At 35.9% G+C, this 25,138-nt stretch overlaps 1 protein-coding gene across 1 annotated transcript in view; it reads right to left on the reverse strand.

Annotated features, from left to right (window-relative positions):
- MAN2A1 (mannosidase alpha class 2A member 1) overlaps positions 1 to 25,138 on the reverse strand; it is a 184,917-nt gene that overhangs the window by 114,582 nt on the left and 45,197 nt on the right. The window contains exon 5 of the mRNA XM_079143501.1: positions 5,062 to 5,189. Within this exon, the coding sequence (XP_078999627.1) occupies positions 5,062 to 5,189 (128 nt within the window). The remainder of the gene's footprint in view (positions 1 to 5,061; positions 5,190 to 25,138) is intronic.

Consider the following 25,138-nt stretch of genomic DNA (forward strand, 5'->3'; position numbering starts at 1 on the left):
TTTAGTCACAGCAGCAAAAAAGCCGACTAAAACAAAGATGAATCTCAAAAACTATGCTGATAGCAGAATATAAGATCACTATATGAGCCGAGCATGGTGGCACGCACCTATAATCCCAGCCACATGGGAGGCTGAGGAAGAAGGATAGCAAGTTTAAGGTCAATCTCAGCAACTTAGTGAGACTCTATCTCAGAAAATTTTTTAAAAAGGGCTGGGGATGTAGTTCTGTGGTAGAGGGCCCTAGGCTCCATCCCTACAACAACAAAAATAAAAGAACACTATTCAAAAATAAACTGCATTTCTATATTCTAGCAATGAATATTTCTAAATAAAAATTTTAAAAGCATCCCATTTATAATGGCAGCAAAAGGAAAAAATACCTAGAAACAAACTTAACAATTATGTTCAAGACTTTTATACTAAAAGCTATTTTAAAAAAATTATTGATTAGTTAAAGATCTACATAAATGGAAAGATGTTCCATCTTCATGTATCCCCAGGTTAACTAAAATATTCAACACAATCACTAAAATCCAAATGGGAAAAAAAAAAAAAAAAAAAGAAACACCCTCAGTAGATGAAATAAGCTTAAAAATAGAACAAGGTTGGAGGACTCATACTTCCCAATCTCAAAACTCACTATAAAGCTAAAAAAAATCAAGGAGAGGTACTGGAATAAGAATAGATATAAAGTCAAAGGAGACAGGCTCATAAGCCCAAAATTAAACCTTCACATCGTGGCAAACTGATTGTCAGGACAACTGAATGGAGATCAAATCATCTTGCAACAGGATGTTGGGACAACAGCTATCAACATGCAAAGAAATGAATGTGCAACCCTAATAGCTACTATACACAAACATTAACTCTGAATAGATCACAGACCCAATAACTAAAATCATAAAATTATTTGAAAGAAAACAATTAAATCTGCATGATCTTGGGTTAGACAATGATTTCTAACAACGACATCAAAAGCACATGTGACAAAGGAAAAATTAGGTAAACTGAACTTCAAAATTAAAAATTTTATCAGGCATGGTGGTGTACATGCCTGTAATCCCAGCAACTCAGGAGGCTGAGGCACAAGGGCAGCCTCAGCAATTTAGCTAGGCCTTAAGCAGCTTAGCCAGAGCCTGTCACAAAATAAAAAAAAAAAGAAAGGGCTGGGGATGTGGCTCAGTGGTAAATCTCCCTTGGGTTTAATCCCCAGTACCTCTCCAAAAATTTTTTTCCAGGTATAGTGGTGACTGCCTATAATTCCTCAGGAGGCTGATGCAGGAGGATCACTTGCACCAAGGACTTTGAGATTAGCTTGTAGCAAGACTCCATCTCAAAACAAAACAAAATTTAAAACTGTATACTTCAAAGAACACCTTTAAGAGTCAAAAGATAATCCATATAGTTGAAGAAAAATATTTGCAGATCATTATCTGACAAGACATTTTTATCCAGAGTATAAAGAACTCATATAAGCCAACAATAAAAAGACAAATAAACCTACTACAAAATAGGCAAAGGATCTAAATAAACATTTCTCCAAAAAAGATCTATAAGTAGCCAATACACACATGAAAAGATTTTTTTACATTCATAGTCTTTAGGGAAATGCAAATCAAAATCATGATTATATGTCATGTCAAACACGCTAGGATGGTTAAATAAAAAATGCAGTAACTGATGCTGTTGAAGATAATGGAGAAAGAACCTCCAGACATTATTGTTGGAAAAGTGAAATGATAAAATCATTTTATAAAGAAAGTCAGTTTTTTAAAAGGCTGAACACAGAGTTCCCATAAAACCCAGTAAATCTACTTCTATGCATATATCCAAGAGATATGTAAACACACACACACACATATACACACATACGCACAATAACTTTTACACAAATGTACTTTGCAGAATTAATAATAGTAACCAAAAAGGAGAAACAACCCAAGTATCCATCAACTGAAGAATGAATAAAACTTAGGACTGAGTTTTAGCACTGATTTTTTAAAATACATTTTTATTTTTTTATGTTTAGTGAAATTTCACTTGTTTAATGTATAGTTTTTATTGATGATACTTTACGTATCATAAAATCCATCACTAAAAAAAAGAATGGATAAACTAATGTGGTATATCTACACAATCAATTATTATGGAGCCATATAAAAGAATGAATCACTGATGTATGCTACAACATGAAGGAACTCTGAAAAGATGCCAAGTGAAAGAAGTCAGAAACAAAAAGTCACATATTGTATGCTTCCATTTAGGTGAAATGTCCAGAACAGTCAAATCCGCATACAATCGGCCCTCTGCGTCCACACATCTGTGGACTCTACCCACCATGGATCAAAAAGTATTTATAAATATAATTATATCTGTACGGGACACATACGAATGTTTTTCTAGTCATTATTCCCATAAAAATTATTTACACAGCATTTACATTGTACTGGGAAGAAGCACATGCAAAGATTATATGCCATTTTATTTAAGACTTGCATTTTATTATTATTTATTATATACCATTTTATTTAAGAGATTTCTATCTGTGAGGAGTTCTACAGCCAATCTTCCCCAGATATTAAAGGGGGACTATCTTCAAGCTAGCTTGGGCAGGGTAAAAAGAAACTAGAAAGGCAAAACTTAATAGGTATAAGGTTTCTTCTGGGGATGTTACAAAAGTTCTAAAAATAAGGATCAGGGTCATGGTTATATAACTCTGAATATACTAAAAATCACTGAACTGTATACTTTAAATAGGTGAGTTTTACGGTCTACAAAGCATATCTCAATAAAGTTGTAAGGGAAAAAACTAAACTCAGCAAAAGAAACTAGATCCAAAAGGGTATATACTCTTCATACATAAGTTCTGCAATAGGCAAAACTCTGCAGTGATAGAAATCAGAGAACAGATGACTGCAGGGGAAAGTTGAAGAGATGAGAGAATTTTCTGGGATGATTTTTGAAAAGTATATCAAATGGGTATATACGCTTGTCAAAATGCACTGAAGGTCACATTTAAGATGAAAATTATACTTCAATAAAAGCTAAATATAAAGAAAAAAAATCTGCCAGGCATGGTGGCCCATTCCTGTAATCCCAGAGGGTTGGGAGTCTGAGGCAGAAGGATCTTGAGTCCAAAGCCAGCCTCAGCAAAAGTGAGATGCTAAGCAACTCAGTGAGACCCTGTCTCTAAATCAAATACAAAATGGGGCTGCGGATGTGGCTCAGTGGTCAAGAGCCCCCGAGTTCAATCTCCAGTACCAAAAGAAAAAAGAAAAACATACAAGTGAGGTTTATGAAGTCAATACTCTTGGCTTACAACATAGTTCAGTATTTAAAAAAAGGCACACTGTACAGAGGGTCTCTCAGACCACCCCTAGGTTTAGTGATTTGTTAAGAAAACTTACGGGTCTCAATATGTCCTACTCACAACTATGATTTACTACAGAGGAAAGATAAAGAATGAAAATCAGCAGAGGGAAAAAGGCACATGGAGCAGAGCCCAGAGGAAACCTGACATGAGCTTGCATGAGTCCTCTCCATATGGATGCACACAGGATGTGTTTAAGTCTTTCGGCACCAAATTGTGACAAAATGTACAAAATGTTATCAACCAAGGAAACTCATTAGACACTTGGTGTCCATGGTTTCCACTGGGAGCTGGTCACTTAAGCACCCTTTGCCTAGGACAGTAAGATTCCAGACACCCAGAAGAAAAGTGATTGTTTAGCATACAGTACATTGTTGGCAGTTTAAAATCAGTGAGCCACTCTTACCATTTAGGAAATCCAAGTCCCCAAGACAGTCAAAGATCTACCTGTCAAGCAATATCTAAACTATTTGATATTAGTTTTAGAACTGCTATTTTTACTCTTTCCTTATAGGTATGATATCTGCAACCTCTTCTCAAAGGTTCAAATAATAATAACCACAACAACAATAACAATAATATGAAAAACAAATGTGTCAAAATTATAATCTGTGAATCTGCATGAATAGGGGCAGTTCTTTGAAATATTCTCACAACTTCTTTTTAAATGTGAAAATGTCAAGATAGAAAGTAAAGAAAAAGTTACTAGAGCGAGGGATTTGATCCCTTGTGGGGGAAAAAACTTCTAAATAACAAAGTAACTATTAATAAAAAAAATCTATGCTTACCATAAATAAAACTATAAAATTATACTGAGATATGAAGTATTTGAAGAGCCATATGTCATGTTACGAAATGCAAATATTAGATTTCAGCAAGATTTCAATTAGTCCTAAGTTTTTATGAGATTTAGTGGACATCTGACTTTCTCAGTCCAGGACCCTCTGTCTCACGTCTGGTGGTAGATTTTTTTCTCTCAGACTGGATGTATTCCATGGGGACATTCACATAGAAGACCTCTGCTCCCAGGCCCTCACCATAAAATGACTTGGCCTCAAGGATTCTAGCTCCTACACTTCTAGACACATAAACTGGCTTAGGAATAAGCCCCTGACCTAAGCTGAACCAATCAGACAAAAGATGAAAGAAAATTACTTCTCCTAGTTACCAGCCTGAAAAATGAGTCTCAGGTACCTAGGGTCATCTTACAACCATGTGGGAGAAGACTGAAGCACAAATAGGAAGACCCAAAGAGATGGTACCCAGAAAACATAATTTGAGTTCTTGTATCCAATTTTACCTGAAGCTACCATCTCTTGAATTCCCACTGACATTATTACATCTTTATTTTTTTGGTGTAAGATAATAAAAGGGTTTTGCCTCTTATAATCAAATCTTAACTAATATATAACAACTAATTCTAAAAATAACAAAATTAATACATAAAATAACAGATTACACAAGGTAGATTACACTAAATGAAACAATTACATGTTATGGCATAGGTACAGACCTGTACACAATATACCTATACCAAGAAATATTATGAATTAATGAAGGATAAAGTCTTCAACAATTATCAGTGCTAGGAAAATTAATTATTTGAAAAATAAAATGAAGCCTCATCTCACATTCTCCCAATTTAATAACCCAAAATAGCCCAAATGAATGGGGAAAACACCAACACATACCTAGATTTTTTTCCAGCCATTGATGTCCTTCAATTAGCTGGTCAATTAAGGCAAAATAATGTGAAGTAGCCTCATCAGGCATAACCCATCCACCAGTCACAACTTCAAACTGACCTTTTTGTAGAAACCTATGGAGACAATAAGAAGAGGTTACATTAACAAATATAAGTTCAAATAAAAATTAAAGTAGAATTATCATTTTAAAATAGCCTTTAAGTACAGCCAGAATTTATGCTGTGAAAAAAAATTTTTAAACCAATGAATGAATTTCAACTTCAGGGTTCCGGTGATAAAGCATCCCTAGTAAAGTGTCTTAGCCAACCGTTCCTTCCCTAGGGCAAGGTCATGCAGGTCATGAGGCTCCTCTCCCAAAGGGTATAATTTCCCAAACAGTTGCCAAGACTGTTAATGTCAGGAGCCACATATGATTTATTTCTGAATCCTACAAAGCACCTAGCAAGGTATACTCAGTACATGCTTGACTGTTTAGTGGAGGGCTATTTTAAGGATAGTATTTGTTTCAATATACCTATACCAAAAAATTAATATATCAGAAGTCACAAAAAAAGTAATATATTAGAAGGCCCAAAAAAATATATTAGAAGCCCAACATTAATGCAACATCTGATTTACTCAAACACAAGCAGGATCATTTACCAGTGACAGAGTGGATAATGGACACAGTTTCTAAAAACACAAAAATAAATTATATCTAAAAATTCCTTGCATAAAATACAAAAAAGTAAGTTAAATTTACATTGTCATGGGGATCATCCAACTAATTATTTTACCTGAAGAATATGATGATTCATTATAGCATCTAAAGAAACCCAAATGTCCAGACAATGTTCAGAATCTCAGAGAAAAAAATCAAGAACTTAGAAAAAAGCTGGAAATTTCTAAAAATTGTTTTTTTAAGAACGCAACTAAATCCAAGCATAAGGTGTCCCACCCACCCTAACGCCTTTGCTCACAACTAGTCCTTTTATGTATCATTATGGTGATTGCCTGATTTAACCACACTCTAGAGACCATGGACCTAACTTGTCCCTTCTGCCTTATGACAGTGCTGGTAACCTAAAATGTCAGGACACTTTAGGATTTAATCTGATCATGAAATGTGGAAACTCAATTATTTTATAAGTTGGTTGAAACAACTTCTTTGCTGATCTAGAAGACAAAATAACTACAATTTAAGAAAACTGAAAGAAATGGGGAGAAAATCACCCTAAAGATATAATTTTTTCACCTTTATCAACTTTGCTACATAGCTCCTGTCCACAGACACAAATGGTTTCCAAAGAACAGTCGACTAAGTAAAGAATAACATTATATTCTGCAACTAGATTTCCCTGCTCTGCTTGTGACCACTCCATTCCTTCTCCTTCCCCATGATGCCTGAGATGCTTTGATGTATGACATGTGGTTAAAGACAAAGCCTCTCGCTAAGATGTTTTCCATTATTATCATCTCTTTTTCCAACTGGTTGGTCCCAACTGCCTCAAATATAAATTAATCAGAGAAATCTCCATAAGCACCCAAGCTAAATGGATACTTCCCTATCATATCACAGCTTGTATCACAAATCAAAGTTACCCATTCATTGCCTCCTCTCTCCTATTCACTCCTATTCTCCATTAAAACCTAAGTCTAAGAGAGCAGGGACTGGACATGCTGTTTGGTTCACATTTGCATGCCCAACACTGAGAAGTTTACTTTGACCAATCAATGAATGAGACTCAGTTTAATATTAGTACTTACAAAGAGTTTTTTATATTAGGCCAAGCTCACAGACACATGCAAAATAAATTAGAAAAGGAAGGGTCAGTTAGCATGAAGATTCTATAATCTAGGTGTGAGGTGAGACACTCTAGAATGTGATAGTGACAAGAAATATGGAGGAGAAAGAAGAAAACAGAGAAATTTCATGAGAAAGAATCAAGAAAAATTAGGAACTGATTAAAGTTAAAGAAAATGATCGCAGCAAATATGACTTGGGATTCAAATGCTAAGTGGCTAATGGAGCAGTAGTATTAATAAACAGAAAGCGGAGTACAGTTAAGAAGGGAACTCACTTTGGAATAATGAACATAAATTTGGTCTGGGTTACAGATGATAGTGGGATATCCAAAAGGAACTATTCCAATAGAAAAGCAAGCTTATGGGAATAGGAAAAACAGCTGAATAAATCAGACATCACTTTCCTATGTTCAAATATGAATATACCTCCAGTGAAACTTCACATCATGTACAACCACAAGAATGGGATCCTAATTAGAATAAGTTATACTCCATGTATGTATAATATGTCGAAATATACAACACTGTCAAAAAAATAAAAAAATAAAAGAAAAGAAAAGCAAGCTTAGGAAAAGGGGCCATATAAATTTAAGTTAGGAGGCTGGGGTTGTTGCTCGGTGGTAGGGCACTGGCCTAGCATGTGTGAGGCACTGGGTTCAATTCTCAGTACTGCAAAAAAGTAAATAAATGAAACAAAGGTCCATCTACAATTAAAAAAATATTTAAAAACAAACTTTTAAGTTAGCGAGCTGGGTATGATGGTACATGCCTATAATCCTATCTACTTAGGAGGCTGAGACAGGAGAATTCCAAGTTAGAGGTTAGTCTTAGCAACTTAGAACCTGTCTCAAAATAAAAAGAAATGAGAAAGCAGCACAGTGGCAAAGCACCCCTAGGTTCAATACCCAGTATAAAAAAATAATAGTAAGTTTTAGGGGACTGAAAAAGCAGAAAATAGGGAAGGATGGGAAATCTTAAAAAATAAATAAATAAAAGTCAAAGATCAAGTAGAAAGATAATATAAGAGGAAAAGGAAGTGATAAAAGTTAAAATGAATAAATTTGTGAAAAATTCTAGAAAAGAGTAATAAGGAGAAACCTATCTTTGCAGTTGGTAAAAGGTGTTTAAAATGAACAAAACAGTGCCACAGAATTAACACATCTGTGGGTCAGACGTAAAAATTGAGAAAAAAATCTCAAAACAGCCATCAGATTTGTGAGGGAAAAAATGGATTATTATCGGTTCTTTGATGTTGCTGTTTCTTTTTAATCAGACTGATTTTAAACATGCTTATAAAAAAAAGCTAAGGTATTGTGTCATGGAAGCCAGGAGACTTTCCTTTTAGAGCAGCATGCCACTACAGGTTTTTAGGAAAAATTGCATGAGTAGGTCAAAACAGGCTTAAATAAGGTCATAATAGCAGGCCAGAAAGATCACAACTTTTAGGTTTTCTTAGCACAGACTCTAATCAGACAGAACAAAACAGCCAATGGGAAAAAACAAACAACATAATTTTAAATATGAAGCAACAATCTAGTAATGTGACACCAAACAAATAATAAGGTTAGTGAGTAGACCTCTTTAACTGAACTGCCTGTTTTTCCTACTGTATGACCCTCTAAACCATCTATAAGAATGGTTGAAAAAAAGAAGGATTATAAAACCAGAAGATTCTTACAGGCAGGAAAGTTTGGTTTGATATAAAGTATTCACTGTGTAAGACAAAAACACTTGCCATGTGACCATTCAGTATCAAAGACAAAAGCAGAAACCTGTAAGCACACAAATTTGCCCTGTATTCTAGAACATATGTGATAAGCACTTCAGCATACAAGGGATAAGAGAACAACAAATGGTACTCCCCCCAAAAAGGAAAGCTATTGACCTAATTATTGAGAAACATAACAATGATCATCATCATTTTGTGATAGCCACAAAATTAGAACAGAATACTTACAGAAACAACACATCAAAAAATATTTCTAAAAATATAAGCAAGAACAGAAGTTACATGAGCTTATAAAAAATACCACTTAAAATTGCTACTGTTAGTGGTAAGACAAAAATTAAGAGAGTATTAACTATATTTTCAAGACTTTAATAATTTAAATAAAAGGAATGGGAAATAGCTATATCCAACATTAAAAAATGGGATGGTGTGTACTGGGGATTTAACCCAGGGGCAATTTATCACTGAGCTACATTCCCAGCCCCTTTTATGTTTTTTTTATGATGAGTCAAGGTCTCACTAAGTTATTTAGGGCCTTGCTAAGTGCAGAGGCTGGCCTCAAACTTGCCATCCTCCTGTCTAAACCTCCCAAGCAGCTGGGATTACAGGCATATGTCACCATGCCCAACCAAAAAATTTTACTTAGAACAAATACAGGCACTTCAAAGTATTTCCATTCACTTGATGTTCAAAAGTACTAACTGAATGAACTATTTCTAAGAAAGACATAAGAAAACATATCCAAAAACATGTGCCCCCCACATACAGTCCATTGCTTTGTTACTACCAAGACACGGTCTAATTTCTGGCAAACAATTTTTACATGTACACTTCATTTCCTAATAAATAGGAGATCTAGAAGCAAAGGTGAAAAGGGAAATGAAGGAAACACAGCACATACATGTAGCAAAATTGAGAAACTTAGGCACTCTGAAAAATTAACAATACTGGTGTTTCACTTTTTACAGTGCTGACTTGATTTGTAACTAATTAATATACTTCTGTGTTTCTATTTCAATGCTGGGGGATTTGATAAAAAAATCTTAAGGAAGGAAATAACTGATCAAAATTAAACTGAGCATTTCTGTCACTGCTTTTTGCCTAGTATGCAGAATTTACACTTAAGAATTTACTGGAGAGCACAAGAAGCAGTAAATCATTTTCTGCAAATGTCACTTCTCCTGATACGTAAACTCATCAGCCATTTGGAATGTAGTCACACTCAGGAGGACATACTGGAAGAGCCTTTCTCCCTAATGGTGAAAAAGTTACAAACAACTTAGTAGCAAACAATGCATCACCTAACAAGCTTCAAAGAATCACAAATTAATTTCACATGAGACAATGAGTTGAATTTATAATCACACATTTGGGGAAATATGAAATAATACAAGATGACATACAGAGTTTCATTCATAAATTTAAAAATTAGTTAAATGGAAAACACAAAAAGAGGCCGTCAAAGAATCAATATATACCCTAAAGACATTAGGTAATCTGATTTATGGGGATTATCTGTATGAGAGTAAAAATAAGATTTTTATTTTTAAGACTCCTCATAAAATAATTGCAGAAACTTGTATCTTTAAATATCGATGCCTGTTTAAAGATTTCATGTTTGAGGAAAAGAAGATGAATAAGTTAATTTCATTATTTCTTCCCTGATTCACTCCAGATCTAGCTCTTCTTTCAGCTCTAAATTCATGCTCTCAATCTGCCTAAAATGTTTTCCCTTCTAGTATTTGCCTAGTTGCATTTATGAATCCATTAGAAGCCACTACTGGCTACCACATCATACCCAAACCTCACTTAAGTTTTATTTTTCATAAAATCCCAAACTTTTCTTTCATAGCATTTATAACAAAAGTGAATTATACATTGTACTGTTCCTTTCCTCCACAGACCGTAAGCTCCATGAGTGCAAGAATCACAACTGTTTCATGCACCATTTACTCAGTGTTCCTGTTTATATAAAACTGTAAGAAAAGGGCACCAAAAATGCAAAAGAAAAACACAGTATATGAAGCAGATATTTCAGAAATAAGTGGTTCCCAAAAATGAAAACAAATTTAATCTCACTAAGGAAATACAAGTTGAAGCCTCAATAAGATGCCACTTTTCACCCATCAGATTAAAAAGATGAAAACGTTGACTAACTTACTGTGATGCTAATGTTGTACAGGAATAGGTATTCTTAAGTATTGCTCACAATATCAAATTGTAAAATGCAAAGATACTTTTCCATGTTCTCTCAAAAAAGTCAGGAAATATTTTAAAGTTTAAAAAAAATGAAAGCACTATATACACTAAAGACACACTCTATGCATTAGCAAGAGACCAGAAATAAAACTACATGGTAATCAATTAGAAGTAAATAAATTAAGTTCCATTCATTAAGTAGACTTTACAAAAGATTCTCCAAGAAATGTTTTAAAAATGCATGGTACAATACCCATTAGGATAGCTGTTATTTTAAAAATAGCAAACAAGTGGATATGAAGAAAGTAATCTGTACATTTCTTGTGAGAACCTAAAATGGAATAGCCACTGTGGAAAACAACACAGGGCTTCCTCAAAATTTTAAATGATCTAGCAATTCTACTTTGGGATACATACACAAAAGAATGAAATAAAAGACTCAAACAGATATATGTACACCAATGTTACATATTCACAATAGCCAAAAAGTAGAAACAACTCAAATGTCCATCAAAGGCAAATGGATACACAAAATGTGGTCTGTACATATTATAAAATGTCATGCAGCCCCCTAGGGAGGATGGAAATTCTGATGCATGCTGTAACAGATGAACCTTGAAGACACTGTGCAAGTAAAACAGGCCAACACAAAAGGACAAATATTGCATAATGCTACTTATGAGGTACCTAGAATAATCAAATGTATAGAGACACAAAACAGAATGGTGGTTGTCAGTAGCTGGCAGTGGGTGCAGAGACAAATGGGAACTAATATTTAATGGGTAAAAAATTTGTTTGAGATGGTGAAAAATTACTAGAAATGGATGATGGTGATGGCTAGATAACAACGTGAATGTTTTAGTGTCACAAAACTGTAGACTTAAAAATCGTTCAAAGGGTACATTTTATGTTATGCATTTTGCCACAATAAAAAAAAAAGACCCACTCAAAAGAGCACAGTACAATGTACCTAGCATGCTATCATCTGTTTAATACATACGTGCATATGTGTGTCTGTGAACATATGTGAATATACATCTCTTTCCCTGTACACAAAATAAATTCATTTTGTCAACTACCTCCAGTGAGAAGAGACAGAGAACAAGGAGATAGGAGTGGCCAAGTACTTTGACTTTCATTGTATACTCTTGCTATATATTTGGGATTATATTTTAAAATAAATGAAAAAATTTTTTCTAAACTTTAAAAGCTATATCCTGATTTCTCCTAAGCACTGAAAATAAAATTGTAGCCTGAAAATAGTCATAATATTTTATTTAAGAATATTTCTCATATTAGATCGTTCAGTTAATAATTTCCTGCATTTTAATAAGTAGGGATGCAGTCTAATCTAAATACCTCAATGTATAATAAATAGTACTCCATTCATAAAATGTTAATTCAAAATAAATTAGAAAACATATAAGAAGTTAAAGAATAAAATTTTAAAGCTCATTCTTAATACTTTACTCAACGTGGACAAAGGGTTATGGTTGACACAGTTTATCATGAACATCTTTCCATTTTGATGTGGACATATATCATGTTTATGAGTGTACTATATTTTATGAAGTACTTTAAACTGAGATCTAACAACATGCAATACGAATGTGCACTCGTGAATTTTGACAACTACAATCATTCAAAATAATACAGAGAATATTTCCATTAACTCATGGATTTTTCTATGCCCCTTTCCAAACTATGTCCATCCACTGCTCCCTGCAAACATACAATTCTCACATTCTAATTTCCATCACAATAGATCAGTTTAGTCTGCTCTCAGATTTCATCAAATGGAATCATGCAACATTTACTCTTCTGTGTTTGGCTATTATTATTTTAGCTTAATATGTTTGTGAGATTCATCCATATTACCATATCTTTTAGTAATTCATCATCTTTTACTGCTGTGTAGTATTCCATTGTATGCCACATTTTTCTAGTGTACCATTTTGTTGATGGACATTTGAACTCTTTTTGGTTTTGATCTTCTTTAAAATACTTCTACAAAAATGTCTATACAAATGTTTTTGTGAATATCCTTTCATATTTCCTAGGTAAATTTCTAGAAGTGGAGTACCTATATCACAAGGTTTAGGTTTAAATTTGGAAAACTCTTTGAAAGCTTTTCAGAAAGTTATCCATTTCATGCTCCCACAAGAATCAGTTGCTGTACATTCTTGCCAACTTGGCTATCATCAGTAGTTTTTATTTTAGCTATTCTAAAGGGGTCTGAGATGGTTCCTCGTAGAAGTTTTCATTTGTAGTCCCCTGACGGCCACACATTACCCAGTCTCTGCACACACATCTGGGTCCTGCTGCTGCAGACTAATAAACTTCAGGGCTTTGCGCATGCCATGTTCCTGGGCTAATCCATGGGCCTTAATCACGACTCTCTTCAGATAACCTGAAATTCCTTCCCTATGCTCTGACACCCATTTCTTGGCTAGTTAGTTCTCATCATCCTTCAGGTTTCTACTTGAATACCACTTGCTTCCAAAACCCACTTCTTGCTCCATAGAAGAAAACATTTTTATTGTAATCCTGTGCTTAATTACATGTCTAGCCTATTCCTCCCTGAGGGCTGGAACCAGGTCAGATGACCTGCTCACCTGTTATTGTTGAATGAATGGTGCAGCAAATGAGCAAAGGCTTTGGAGATGAAGTAAGATTTTAGCTAAATCTTGGGAAATTAAAAGGACTGAAATTATGCAGTTCATAAAAGAAAAAGAAAGTCCAAGAGAACATATGGGTGAATTCCCAAGCAGCATCAAACAGCAAGTGTATGAGGTACCCACAGGGGTGGCTCAGTACTCATCCTACCAAGGAGGAGGCTGTGAGGCAGGAAGTGACTGGAGATAAAGGTGGACAAGTAGGAGGAATCTGAGAAAAAAAGTCAGTTTGTGTCAGGCGAAGGAGACTGGTCTATACCTTTGACGCTGAAGTATGACTGCAACTTAAACACACAGAAGAAACATTATCAGACTCAAATATTAAAAACCCACTGGTGAAATGGAGAATGCTCCAAGATGGTACAACTAGACTCTGGGAGATTATCTGGTAGTCTTTACAACAGTAAGAACAAAAGCCACAGGGATGAAAATGAGGGGTCAGGGTCACCACAGGGATGAAAATGACAAGGTTTAGGTACTGACTTGATGTAGGAAAAAATGGCACACCAAAAGGCAGAGGACCACAGGAGTTAGGAGCATCAGTTCTACAGGTGGGTTCACAGTACACACTCAAATGTTAGCTCTTACTAGTACATTAACCAGGAAAGAAGAAAGAAGTCTAGTTTGGAGCTTTAGATCTCTACATAGCCCAAATGCTAAGTAATTGAAACAACTGTGTGGACAAGCATGTAAAATGAAGAGAATGGGGTGGGGGTAGTACCCCACAGGCAAGGACACTTAGGAAGTAAGGAAAGAAGGAAATCAGAGCAAATTATTTGAGACCATGATGCACTGCTGAGATCCCTCTGATGAAATGTTAAGTACCTTTAGGCTATAAACTCAATCCAAATCTGCACTGACTCTGAAACTTCACAAGACACAATAACTTCTCACTGCTTTGTAAGTTTTATAATATCCTTTGGTTAAATACCATAAAATCTACCTATATAAAACATATAATAAATTAGTCTGCATAAGAAGATCAATAGTCCATTTTTCCAGGAAAATCCAAAATATACTTTGGATAAGTTGGATTCTTATTATTTAAGAAGGTAACATCGAGTATTTACCTCAGTTCAAAAAATAAAGATAGTTGAGAAGACAGAGTGAAAAGTTCACTTACATATGAACAAGAAGATGGCTGCAGATTAGATGCATAAAGTTTGCAATCTTAGAAAAGAAATGAACCCAGAAATATGGTGAAGATATAAAGTCTACATTAACTGATGGATACATTTGGAGCTTATTTCACACCAAAATATGAACACAAAGAATCTGGTTAAGATTTCTCAGAACATGCGAAGTGTTCCCTGTTCCAACCATTCAGTGGGCTTTTGCACCAATTATTGGCCGCAAGGGCAGAAAAAAAATGCAACGTAAAAACTGTTTGAATGTCTCAGAACCCAGAGAGAAACAAACCACAAGTGTGAAATATGATGGAAATGCTAAGGATAATGTTTCAGCTGCTTGACTCTGAATAAGGGGTCACATTTTGATGTATTATGAATGCAGTATTTAATGGCAGGTAGCCAAAAATATCAAAATATGAAGCCTAAAAAAAGTAAATAAAAACAACCATAGACAGAAAATGGGCTAACTACTTCATGGAAGGCTGTTTCTTTTCAATCCACTGGAATGTGTTCAAAGTGGAGACCGTGACTATAAATGATTAAATTATTATGAAACATAGACACACACACACACACACACACCAAAAAAAAAAAAAAAACCTAGAAAAGCTAGATTTTGTTTGCATGGATCTCTCTTTAGTTAACTATATTTTCATTTATAAAGGTTTATAAAGCTAAATACTGCTGCCACACAGGGGAAGAATCAAACAAGTCATTGCTAGAATAGATTAAACATAACTTGAGTTATGTTTAAGTTCCCACAATTAATTGGTATTCTTCAGGGACAATGAAAGTTTAGGTGGAACTCTGCAGGAATTAACAAGTTCTGCTCTGCAATTGCTAGCTTGCAAATTCAGGTACAGACATTTAATCCATAGCTCATCTTCAAAAAAAGGAAAAACAGCCACTGTATAGGTATAGGGATCTCAGGCCAGTCAATGTACAGAGGAGCAAAAGTTCTTTGAGTCAAGCAAACTCCTCAGGACAAGAGGCCTTCTGTTTGAAAGGCTTAGAAATACTCTGCAGCTCCTCTGTCCTTGAGACCTGGAGACATTATCTTATTATTTGGTACTAGTGGACTCTGAGAAGCAAGCAAGTTATGTGATCTGCACATGTGCAAAGCTACTGCACTATGTAACCTAATGTAACTTGATATGACCCTGGAATAGATAATAAAACTGGATTGGCTTTCTCATGGGAGCTACTTCTTGCTCTTCACCATCCTGTGTGCTTGCCTCTTTATTAGCTCTACCCTTAACCCTATAGCTGGACCCCAATTAACCTTCACAGCTGGCGCCTGAACAGGGACCCTTCTGGACATGTTGATGGAAAAAGGGGATAGCTTACTGGCTGGAACAGGCTTTGATGCATGCCTCTCATGGGCTGATACCAATCCCACTGGTAAACTATGGGGAATTCCCTGACACTCAATGTCATCGTTGGGCTGAACTTTCTTATTTGCTTCATAAGGCTAAACATACATAAGTAATGCTTATCTTCCTCTTTGCTGTCTGAAATACATTCTTGCTGTCCATGGTATTCAGAGAATGGGTCCTTAAGACCCAAAGATTGGGAAGATATAGGTAAAAAAATTGCATGAGGTACCACAGGCTCCTATACCTGTATTATATGCTTCGTATTTGTGTCAAGATTCTATCACAAACTTCTCCAGTAGTCTCTAAGACTGAAGATTTTTTCTCAGCCCTCTCCTTGCATTCCTACTCTTCCCCCTCCTCATTTTCCTTCCCCAGTCCCATCTCATTTATCTAAATGTCTCAGGCAGGCAACTGCAGAGGGAGAAATTAATACCGTGGCTGTCTATCCCATTACATTAAACGATGCTAATCCACCAGAATATGAACAATTGCCTTTTGCTGTGTTTAAAGAATTAAGAAGGACAGTGTTAGAAAGTGGAATTAATAGTAATTTCACTCTTAATATGATAGAGGGAATGGGAATGGTTTATGCCTTGGTTCCCAATGATTGGAAAGCATTGTGAAAATGGTTACTTCTCCTGCCCAAAATACAGTGTTTTCACAAGAATACTCTGATTTAGCCCATGTTTGAGCTGAGATTTAGCCCATGTTGAGCTCAAAGAAATGTTAATATTAATCAAGATGACTTGTTTAGTGTGGAGCAAAGCAAGACATTACAACAAGCTCAACTGCCCGCAGCCACCATTGCCCAGATTAGAACCTTAGTTTGTAAAGCATGGAGAAGAATCCCAGACACGGCATCCTTCTAAGTGTTCTGCTATAATTCGACAAGCCTCAGGGAAGTCTTTCATTAGTTTTGTTAACCAATTGTCTAAAACTATTGAAAGACAAGTTGACAATTTGGAAGCTGCCAATATTCTGACCAAACAATTGGCTTATGAGAATGACAACCAAGATTGTAAGGAAGTAATAAAATCTATTTACCACAAAGTGGGTACTACACTTTCTGATTTAATAAAGGCATGTCAGAATGTTGGAACTGAAACTCATAAAGTGGCTTTACTGGCCACTGGTTTAAAGCCCCCTGATAAACTTCATTACAATTGTAAAACACCTGGTCATCTTCAAAAGGATTGTAAGATAAAACAAGGGCAACAAAAACAGCCCAATCAGAAATGTCCAATCTGTCATAAAGGATTTCACTGGGCTAATCAATGCAGATCTGAAACAGACATGTTGGGAAACCCAATTACGGGTCACCTCCCAACCTAGGGCCAAAAGAGGAGGAACCCTTTTCACCTGCAGACTCAGATGTCCCCTTTACAGATGTCTCCAATTCAAACAGAAGATTCTTCCACAAATCCTTTCATGCCACTAGAGGGAGTGCAGGAATAGATTTGATTACCACTGAGGATGCTCAAGTATGTCTCCCTGGGGAAGTGTGTAAAATTGCTAACCAAATTCCAGGACCTCTACCTAAAGTTACCTTTGGCTTAATTTTGCCCCACTCTCACAGTGCTAAAGAAGGAAAATTTATAATTCCTGGAGTAATTGATTCTGATTATACTGGTATAATATTCAAGTTTGGTTTCGTATACCCTTAAATCTCCCCAAAGGATTCTCCATAGCTCAATTAATTGTCATTCCCTACATTACTGCCCAGTAACTGCTACATGAAAGAGGGAATGCAGGATTTGGTTCCACCATTATTGGAGCATATTTATCTATTACTGAAACTAGACCGAAGTTAATGCTTTGTTTAAATGAACAGTCAATAACAGGGTATGGGACACCAGTGCTGATGTTACAGTTATACCTGTCTCAAAGTGGCCTAATGCATGGCCCTTACAAAAGGTCACCCCTGTTTGGGGCATAGGAGGAAATAATAAACAGGTGTTTAAAAGCTCTCTGTGGTTGCAATACTCCACCCCTTCCAACCCACAGCACGTTATCACTCATATTCAACCATACATTATGGCAGTTCCCTTTCCTACACAGAGCAGAGACATCTTACACAAGTTACAAATGTCTACAGAATCCCCTTTTTTGTAGGGGCCTCTGCAGATTTCATGACCTTGCCATTAAAATGGAAGGTCACCACTCCTGTCTGGGTAGAACAATGGCCATTGTCTAGGGAGAAGGTGGCAGCCACAGAGGCCCTCATTCAAGAACAGTTACAACTGGGATATATTGAAACTTCTACCAGTCCATGGAATATGCCCATTATTATCATAAAGGAGAAATCAGGGAAATGGAGATTACTACAAGATTTAAGAGAAATTAATAAATGTATACAACTTATGGCTCCACTTCAGTGTGGACTGCCTAACCCTAATCTAATTACTCAGGAGTTTTCCTTATATGTAGTAGACTTAAAAGACCGTTTTTTACTATTGCCCTCTTTCCTGATGATTGAGAAAAATTTGCCTTCACAGTTCCTGTTTTCAATCATAAGCCTGCTGATATAGTGGGAAGTTCTTCTTCAAGGTACATTAAAAAGCCCCATATAATGTCAATATTTTGTAGATAAGGCTCTTAGTCTTCAATTATTTCCACATATTCTTATTTATCATAGTATGGATGATATTTTGATTGCTGGGCAAATACTTACAGAAGATACTTTAACTAAATTGCAATGCATTCTATTACAATCTGGCATCAATGTGGCCACAGAAAAAATTCAATGACAACTCCCTATTAACTATTTAGGACATAAAATACTACAACATTATTCCATTACTCATGTTCCAAAATTAACTCTTCCTTCTAAATTTTCCTTGGTTCGTTTACAGCAATTTTTAGGACATTTAAATTGGGCCTGACCATATATTTCTTTACTGATATGTTGTTGCCTTTCTTTCAGCTGTTGAAAAAAACAACCCAATCCCATCAGTGTTTTCCAGTTAACTCTTACACTGACTGCAGCTCTCAGCATGTTAATGAGAAATTATCTACAGTTCTTATGGATGGACTCCCAACACTTATTGCTCCTCCTTTATCTGTAATAATCTTTACAGGGAAGTCTTATGCCTTTGCTATAGTTGTTGCCATTTATAATCGAAACTTGATATAAAAGAGTGGTTATATTCTCCTCACTTTTCAGGAAGAAATGTTCTCCTTTATGCTGATAAATATGCTCAACTGATCTCAGGTGGTCACAAGTGTATTTTATCTCTTACAAGAACAGATATTCATGTACTTTATCTTATTTATGAAAAGACTTTACAGTATTTAAAATTTTCTTCATATTATCAACCTGTCTTAAACTGATTTTTTAGCCTCTATTGCTTTCCATGCACCTCCGGAAGAACACTTCTCCTTATTGTGGCAAGTCTCTCATGCTCCTTCTTCTATAATCTCCTCCATTCCACTTTCCAGCAGGATTACTGTCTATACTGATGGAAGAAAACAACAGGGTGCAGTATCTAGATTCACTGATAAAAAATGGACTGATTATTACACATTGCCTCAAGCATCTCCTCAGCAAGCAGAATTAGCTGCAATTATTTTGGCTCTTCATATGTTTCCCACCACCTTAAATATCATTATAGATTCTCAGTATATAACCAAACTGATGCCTCATATTTCCTCTGCAATTTTGTCACCTCATTTGGACTCTAATTTGTTATCCTTGTTTATCACTCTACAATCTCTTTTACAGGATCATACTGCTTCAGTATTTCCTGCTCATATACGTAGTCACACTAAGATTCCTAGACCACTCACTAAAGGAAATGCTCATGCTGATGCTGCTATAAAATCACTTTATCCTCTCTTTTCAGATGCCATGGAATCACACAATTTTTTCATCAAAATGCTCACTCTTTAATGAAAACCTTTTCTATTTCCTCTCAATAGGCCCATTTCATTGTAATAATTGCTCTCATTGCACACCCTTTCGTTCCCCTACTTGGGAAACTGTAAACCCTTGAGGTTTACATTCTAATGCCCTTTGAGAGATGGATGTAACTCATTTTCCTCCCTTCCACCCCTATTCTTTTAAATGTTACCATAGATACATCCTCAGGCCTTCTATGGATCAGTGCACACTTTTCAGAGAAGGTCTCGGCCTATAATTCTCATGTGCTCCTTTGCATTGTCACCATGGGTAAACCTCATCATTTAAAAACTGACAATGTCCCTGCTTATACTTCTAGTGCCTTTGCTTAGTTTTGTAATCAATGGAATATAATTCTAGCCCATGGAATTCCCCACAATCCTACTGGACAGGCCTTAATTGAATATGCACATCACATGCTTAAAACGTGCCTTTTAAAAGAAAAACAAAAAGGGGACCTAGCCTTCCTCTGGTTAACAATGCTCTCAATATTGACTTGTTCACAATAAATGCTCTTAATGTACAGTATGAAGATAATACACATCGCTGGTCCTCTGCCTTGGACAGGCACTTTACCCTTAAGGAACCACTACCAAAGATTTATGTGAAATACCAAGTTACACCAGATCGGATATAGCAGGACTCTGTACCTTTAATTACTTAAGGGAGGGCATATGCTGCTGTTCTTACTCCTACAGGTCCTGTCTAAATTCCTGCCAGGTGTGTGAGACCCACCAATCATCATGAGTTGGCAGGGAGGACTTCACAATCTGATTCCCACATTCCATTTGACCCTGGATGAAGAGGACTCTGATTCAAAGAAGGAACCTCTGACAAGAACAGGAGAGGTCCAAGAGTCCCCCAGTCTTTGAATCATCTAGTGACTTGGGGGGATATAAAAAATTTAACAACATCTGCTCAGCAACTGCTAGCCCAAATGGGTTTAAAATGTACCGTGGAAAAATTGGTTATAGCTCTGTTTGCAATACTTGCCTAAAATTTCACATCTATCTTGGCTACTATTGTGTTATTTCTCTGTTGTTGTACCCCTGTTGGTAGTGCCCCCGTACTTAGAGGAAATTGTTAATTCTTCTGCAAATTTATATCCATTAAGTTATTCTTGATAATAGGGGTGCTATTGATTATTTGCTGTTGTTACATCATAAGGGATGCCAGGAATTTAATGATATGTGTTGTTTCGATTTAATTGATAACAGTAACCCCATTCAAAAGGAACTGGATCACCTTAAAGACATTACAAAGAAGGTGCAAAAAGATGATGGAGGTTGGAATTTATTAGACTGGTTAACCTCAAGGCTACCAAATTTTACATGGAACAGTTTTTCATTGGAGGATGTTTACTGATACTTGCCATATTATGCTGTGCTTGTTTTTGCCAATGTTTGCCTTGCTTTCTCCCTCCACCTTCCTAGAACAGAAGACAAGTCATGTCTATTCAAAAGTTCATACAAAACAAAAAGGGGAGTTGCAGGGATTCAGGCCAGTCAACATACAAAGAAGTAAAAGTTCTGAGTCAATCAAACTCCTCAGGACAAGAGGCCTTCTGTTTGAATGGCTTAGAAATGCTCTGCAGCTCTTCTGTCCTTGAGACCTGGAGACATTATCTTATTATAATAACATTTGGTACTAGTGGACTCTGAGAAGCAAGCAAGTTATGTGATCTGCACATGCACAAAGCTAACTGCACTATGTAACCTAATGTAACTTGATATGACCCTGGAATAGATAATAAAACTGAACTGGCTTTCCCATGGGAGCTACTTCTTGCTCTTCACCATCCTGTGTGCTTGCCTCTTTATTAGTTCACCCCTTAACCCTTATAGCTGGACCCCAATTAACCTTTACATATAGGCAATACACTAGTTGTCAAGAGAAAATTCCACTGGTAATGCCCCTTACAAGCTAAGAATTTTAACTAAAGAGAGCAAATCTAAACATCTAATAAATTTTCCCCAAAATTTATACATGTTGCCTACATTTAGGCAACTAACTCTAAGAATGTTTTATTCAACTAAGAAAAACAAATGCTATTACCCTAGTTCCACAGATAAATGTAATAAACAAACAAAAGTGAATGATTATAACCAAAAGGGAGAGAACTGTAAGCAAATCTTGTCCAGAAACAAAGCTCAATATCCTAGTGTGGCTATTCAAGCAAAATGGTACACAGCCCTTCCACCCCCAAATCCTACTATCCTCTGTCCTCAGTATTGGGTTGAATCATATGAGGAACTGCCATTTTTGTACATCAAAAGTGGCCAAATATTGGCAATTGCATGCAGTTCATCCTAAGTAAAATGGCCAAGAAAAACAGAAGAAAAAAAAAGAAAGAAAGAAATCTGCACTCAGGTAGAATCAAGAGAAGGGGATCATCCACATGTCATAAAATTGGCAGCATTTCTGACAGAGTGCAGGTGAAACTGAACAGAATTCAACAAGCACTGACCTACAGCTTCCCAGTATGAAAATCAGTGTGAAGCCCAAGTCATAAATGGAGAAGATTCTGAGAGATTCTGTCTATAGTCCCTGGTTTGAAGAGCCAATTCCAGAGGCAAAGCTCACTAACCATGGTTCCCATTCAATGGGAAACACCCTACCAGGAAGCTGCCTGATACAGCCCTCCTGGGAGGGAGCCAAGCATGGCCTCCCCTTATCCAACACAGCAGGCAGGAAATCTAGTTTCCTTCTAAGATAATTGAACTTTGCCCTAACTCTGTGAAGAACCTTCACACCTCCTACCTAACCCACAGGCCAAACCAAAAGAGAGTTAGATGCACAAAGCTAGCCCCAGGCTCAACAATTTCACCAAAGAAAGACATTCACAGATGGGACATTCTTTCTCCAGATCTTCTTACAGCCCCAGTTCATCTCTTCCCTCCCCCAATTCTATTTATAACCTGGGCACCTTCCCCAACTGCTAGATGCAGGATGCTCATGTACTCCTTCAGGAACTAGTTCTCCAACAAGGGAACGAAGGAGAAATACGTATCGGTTAAATTTTTTCATTTTTAAGCAACACTAACTCTGGAAAGAAAATGTACATGGGCACAAAGAATTGAGGGCAAAGCTAAAAGTTCAGGTTCAACAAAGGGTTGGAGGAGAATCTCCAAAAAGACAGCAAACATAAAAAATTAAAATAAAACTACATAAGTAAAAGAAGTTAAACTCAGTAAATAGATAGTCGACTTCTGAAACAAATGAAACAAAAGCAGGAGTCAGGAAGTACAGAAAGTATGTTGAGGAAATTTTGAACTAACAGACGGACATCTGAATGAAAAGTTACATATACCTAAATATATAACTTGGTGAAACTTTAAAACTTCATGGGTAATTTTTTTTAATCCTAAAATCATGTAAGCAGAGGGTAAAAAAACTTATCTTCAATGAAGCATTATAAAGAAGGTACTTTAAAGATAAAACAGAAACATAAATGTTATAATTAACTCTATTAAAAAATAAAGACTCTAAAGAGCCACTAATATGTACTGGGGATTTAAAAATGTGCCATGCAGGTGTTAAGCATCTTCTTTTGTATTAATTCAATCTTCATTAAAAGATTAAATAAATTCCAATATTAACTCCATTTGAAAATTTTTTTAAAAATGTGGCACACAAGTTAAGAAACTTACCCCAAATTACAGGGTCACTGAGAGTTGCCAGGATTTGAACCCAGGCAGTCTGGATCCCATACCACCCTTTTGAACTACCATTCAAAATTGGCTGACCTTACAGTACAAAAAGGAACACAGATCAGACCAAACAAATGAACAACAAAAGAGTGGTTGTGAAAATAATGTTTGCCATTAAAAGGAGAAAGACTGTAATTTGTCAATAGTAACAGATATAACTTATGATGAAGAAACAGAAATACAAGCTTGGGAGTGCCCAGAACCATGTAATTCCTGCCCCATAGTTTATGTTCAAGAAATGTCTGTTGAATGAATAAACAAATGAGCTAGTAAAGATAGGAACAGATCAGGCAAGAAAGAAACTGGAAAACAAGTAAGAGGAAGCTGACAAGAGATCATTACAAAAAGTAAGTACAGTCAGTTCTACTATAGACACTTGTCTTAAAAACGGGAATTTGTGCCAAAGTGATTGATTTTATCAGGAAACAAAGTTAAACATTTTTGATGTGCAATTTGGTCCCTGAGAAACACTAAGTAAAGGCAGCTAACTACCCAGCTGGACTGAGCCCTGGAGGAATACACACATGTGCATGCTGCAAACATCCACCCGCTCCCTCAGTTCATCACGTGTTATGAGTCACACTCCTCCACACCTGCTGTGCAATTTTCCATCAGATTTCAAGAAACAACACTTACACCACCATTTCACAGTAACACACATCCACACTTTTTCCAACACCCACTTCCACAAACAAATATCAGGTCTTTTTCAAGGTAAACTGATAAATTTATTGTAGCATTTATGCATGTCTTAGTTTAATACATGTAAAACTGGACAAGCATCTTTATTAGCTTTCCCTTTTAGATCCTTTGGTGAGCACATGTCACAGATGAAATTCTACAGTGCTGTGCCCTAACCCCATTTCTTCCATGAGCTCTGTGGTTTTGTTGCACAACTATATATACACAGTGATTTTTAGGAATGAGTATGTAACATGATAGTAAAACTAACTGTACCCAGATGAAAACAGTAATTTTAAAATACTGAATTAGCAGATACCCTTCAAAATTCACATTCTACAAACACCTCCTCTTCGAATACCAGTAGAAGGTTTGTCAACATTGGTCACATATTAAGTCACAAAAAGAAACTTAAAAAAAAAAAATTCTAAAGAACAAAAAGGGCACACTTCATACTTTCTGACCATAAGATATCAAAACAAGATTTTAATAAAGTATAACAGGAAAAAAGAGCACTTTCAAGATAAAATAATTTTTTTTCTAGCAAACTCAAGTCAAATGGTAGATACAGCTGTAGAATATTTATGAAAAAAAAAAGACAAAATTACATAGAAAAATGTAAAAACTAGTTATAACAGTGTTATAAGGTAAACACACAGATGGAGGTACATTTCTTATTAAAGTAAGTGGATTGGCCCATTTAACATTAGTGAAAGCAAGTAGAAGAAATTAGGAAAGATGAAAGCAGAAAGGTCAAAGTTAAAAACCAAAAATATACAAATAGATTCTAGGGAAGTGAGGGCAGGCGAAAACCAACAAAATAAGTAAAAGTTTTAGCCCATCTATTACAGATAAAGGAAAACATCAGAAAAGAAGTAA

This window comes from Sciurus vulgaris (assembly GCF_902686455.1).
Source record: "Sciurus vulgaris genome assembly, chromosome: 6".
In the NCBI taxonomy this organism is placed as follows: Eukaryota; Metazoa; Chordata; class Mammalia; order Rodentia; family Sciuridae; genus Sciurus; species Sciurus vulgaris.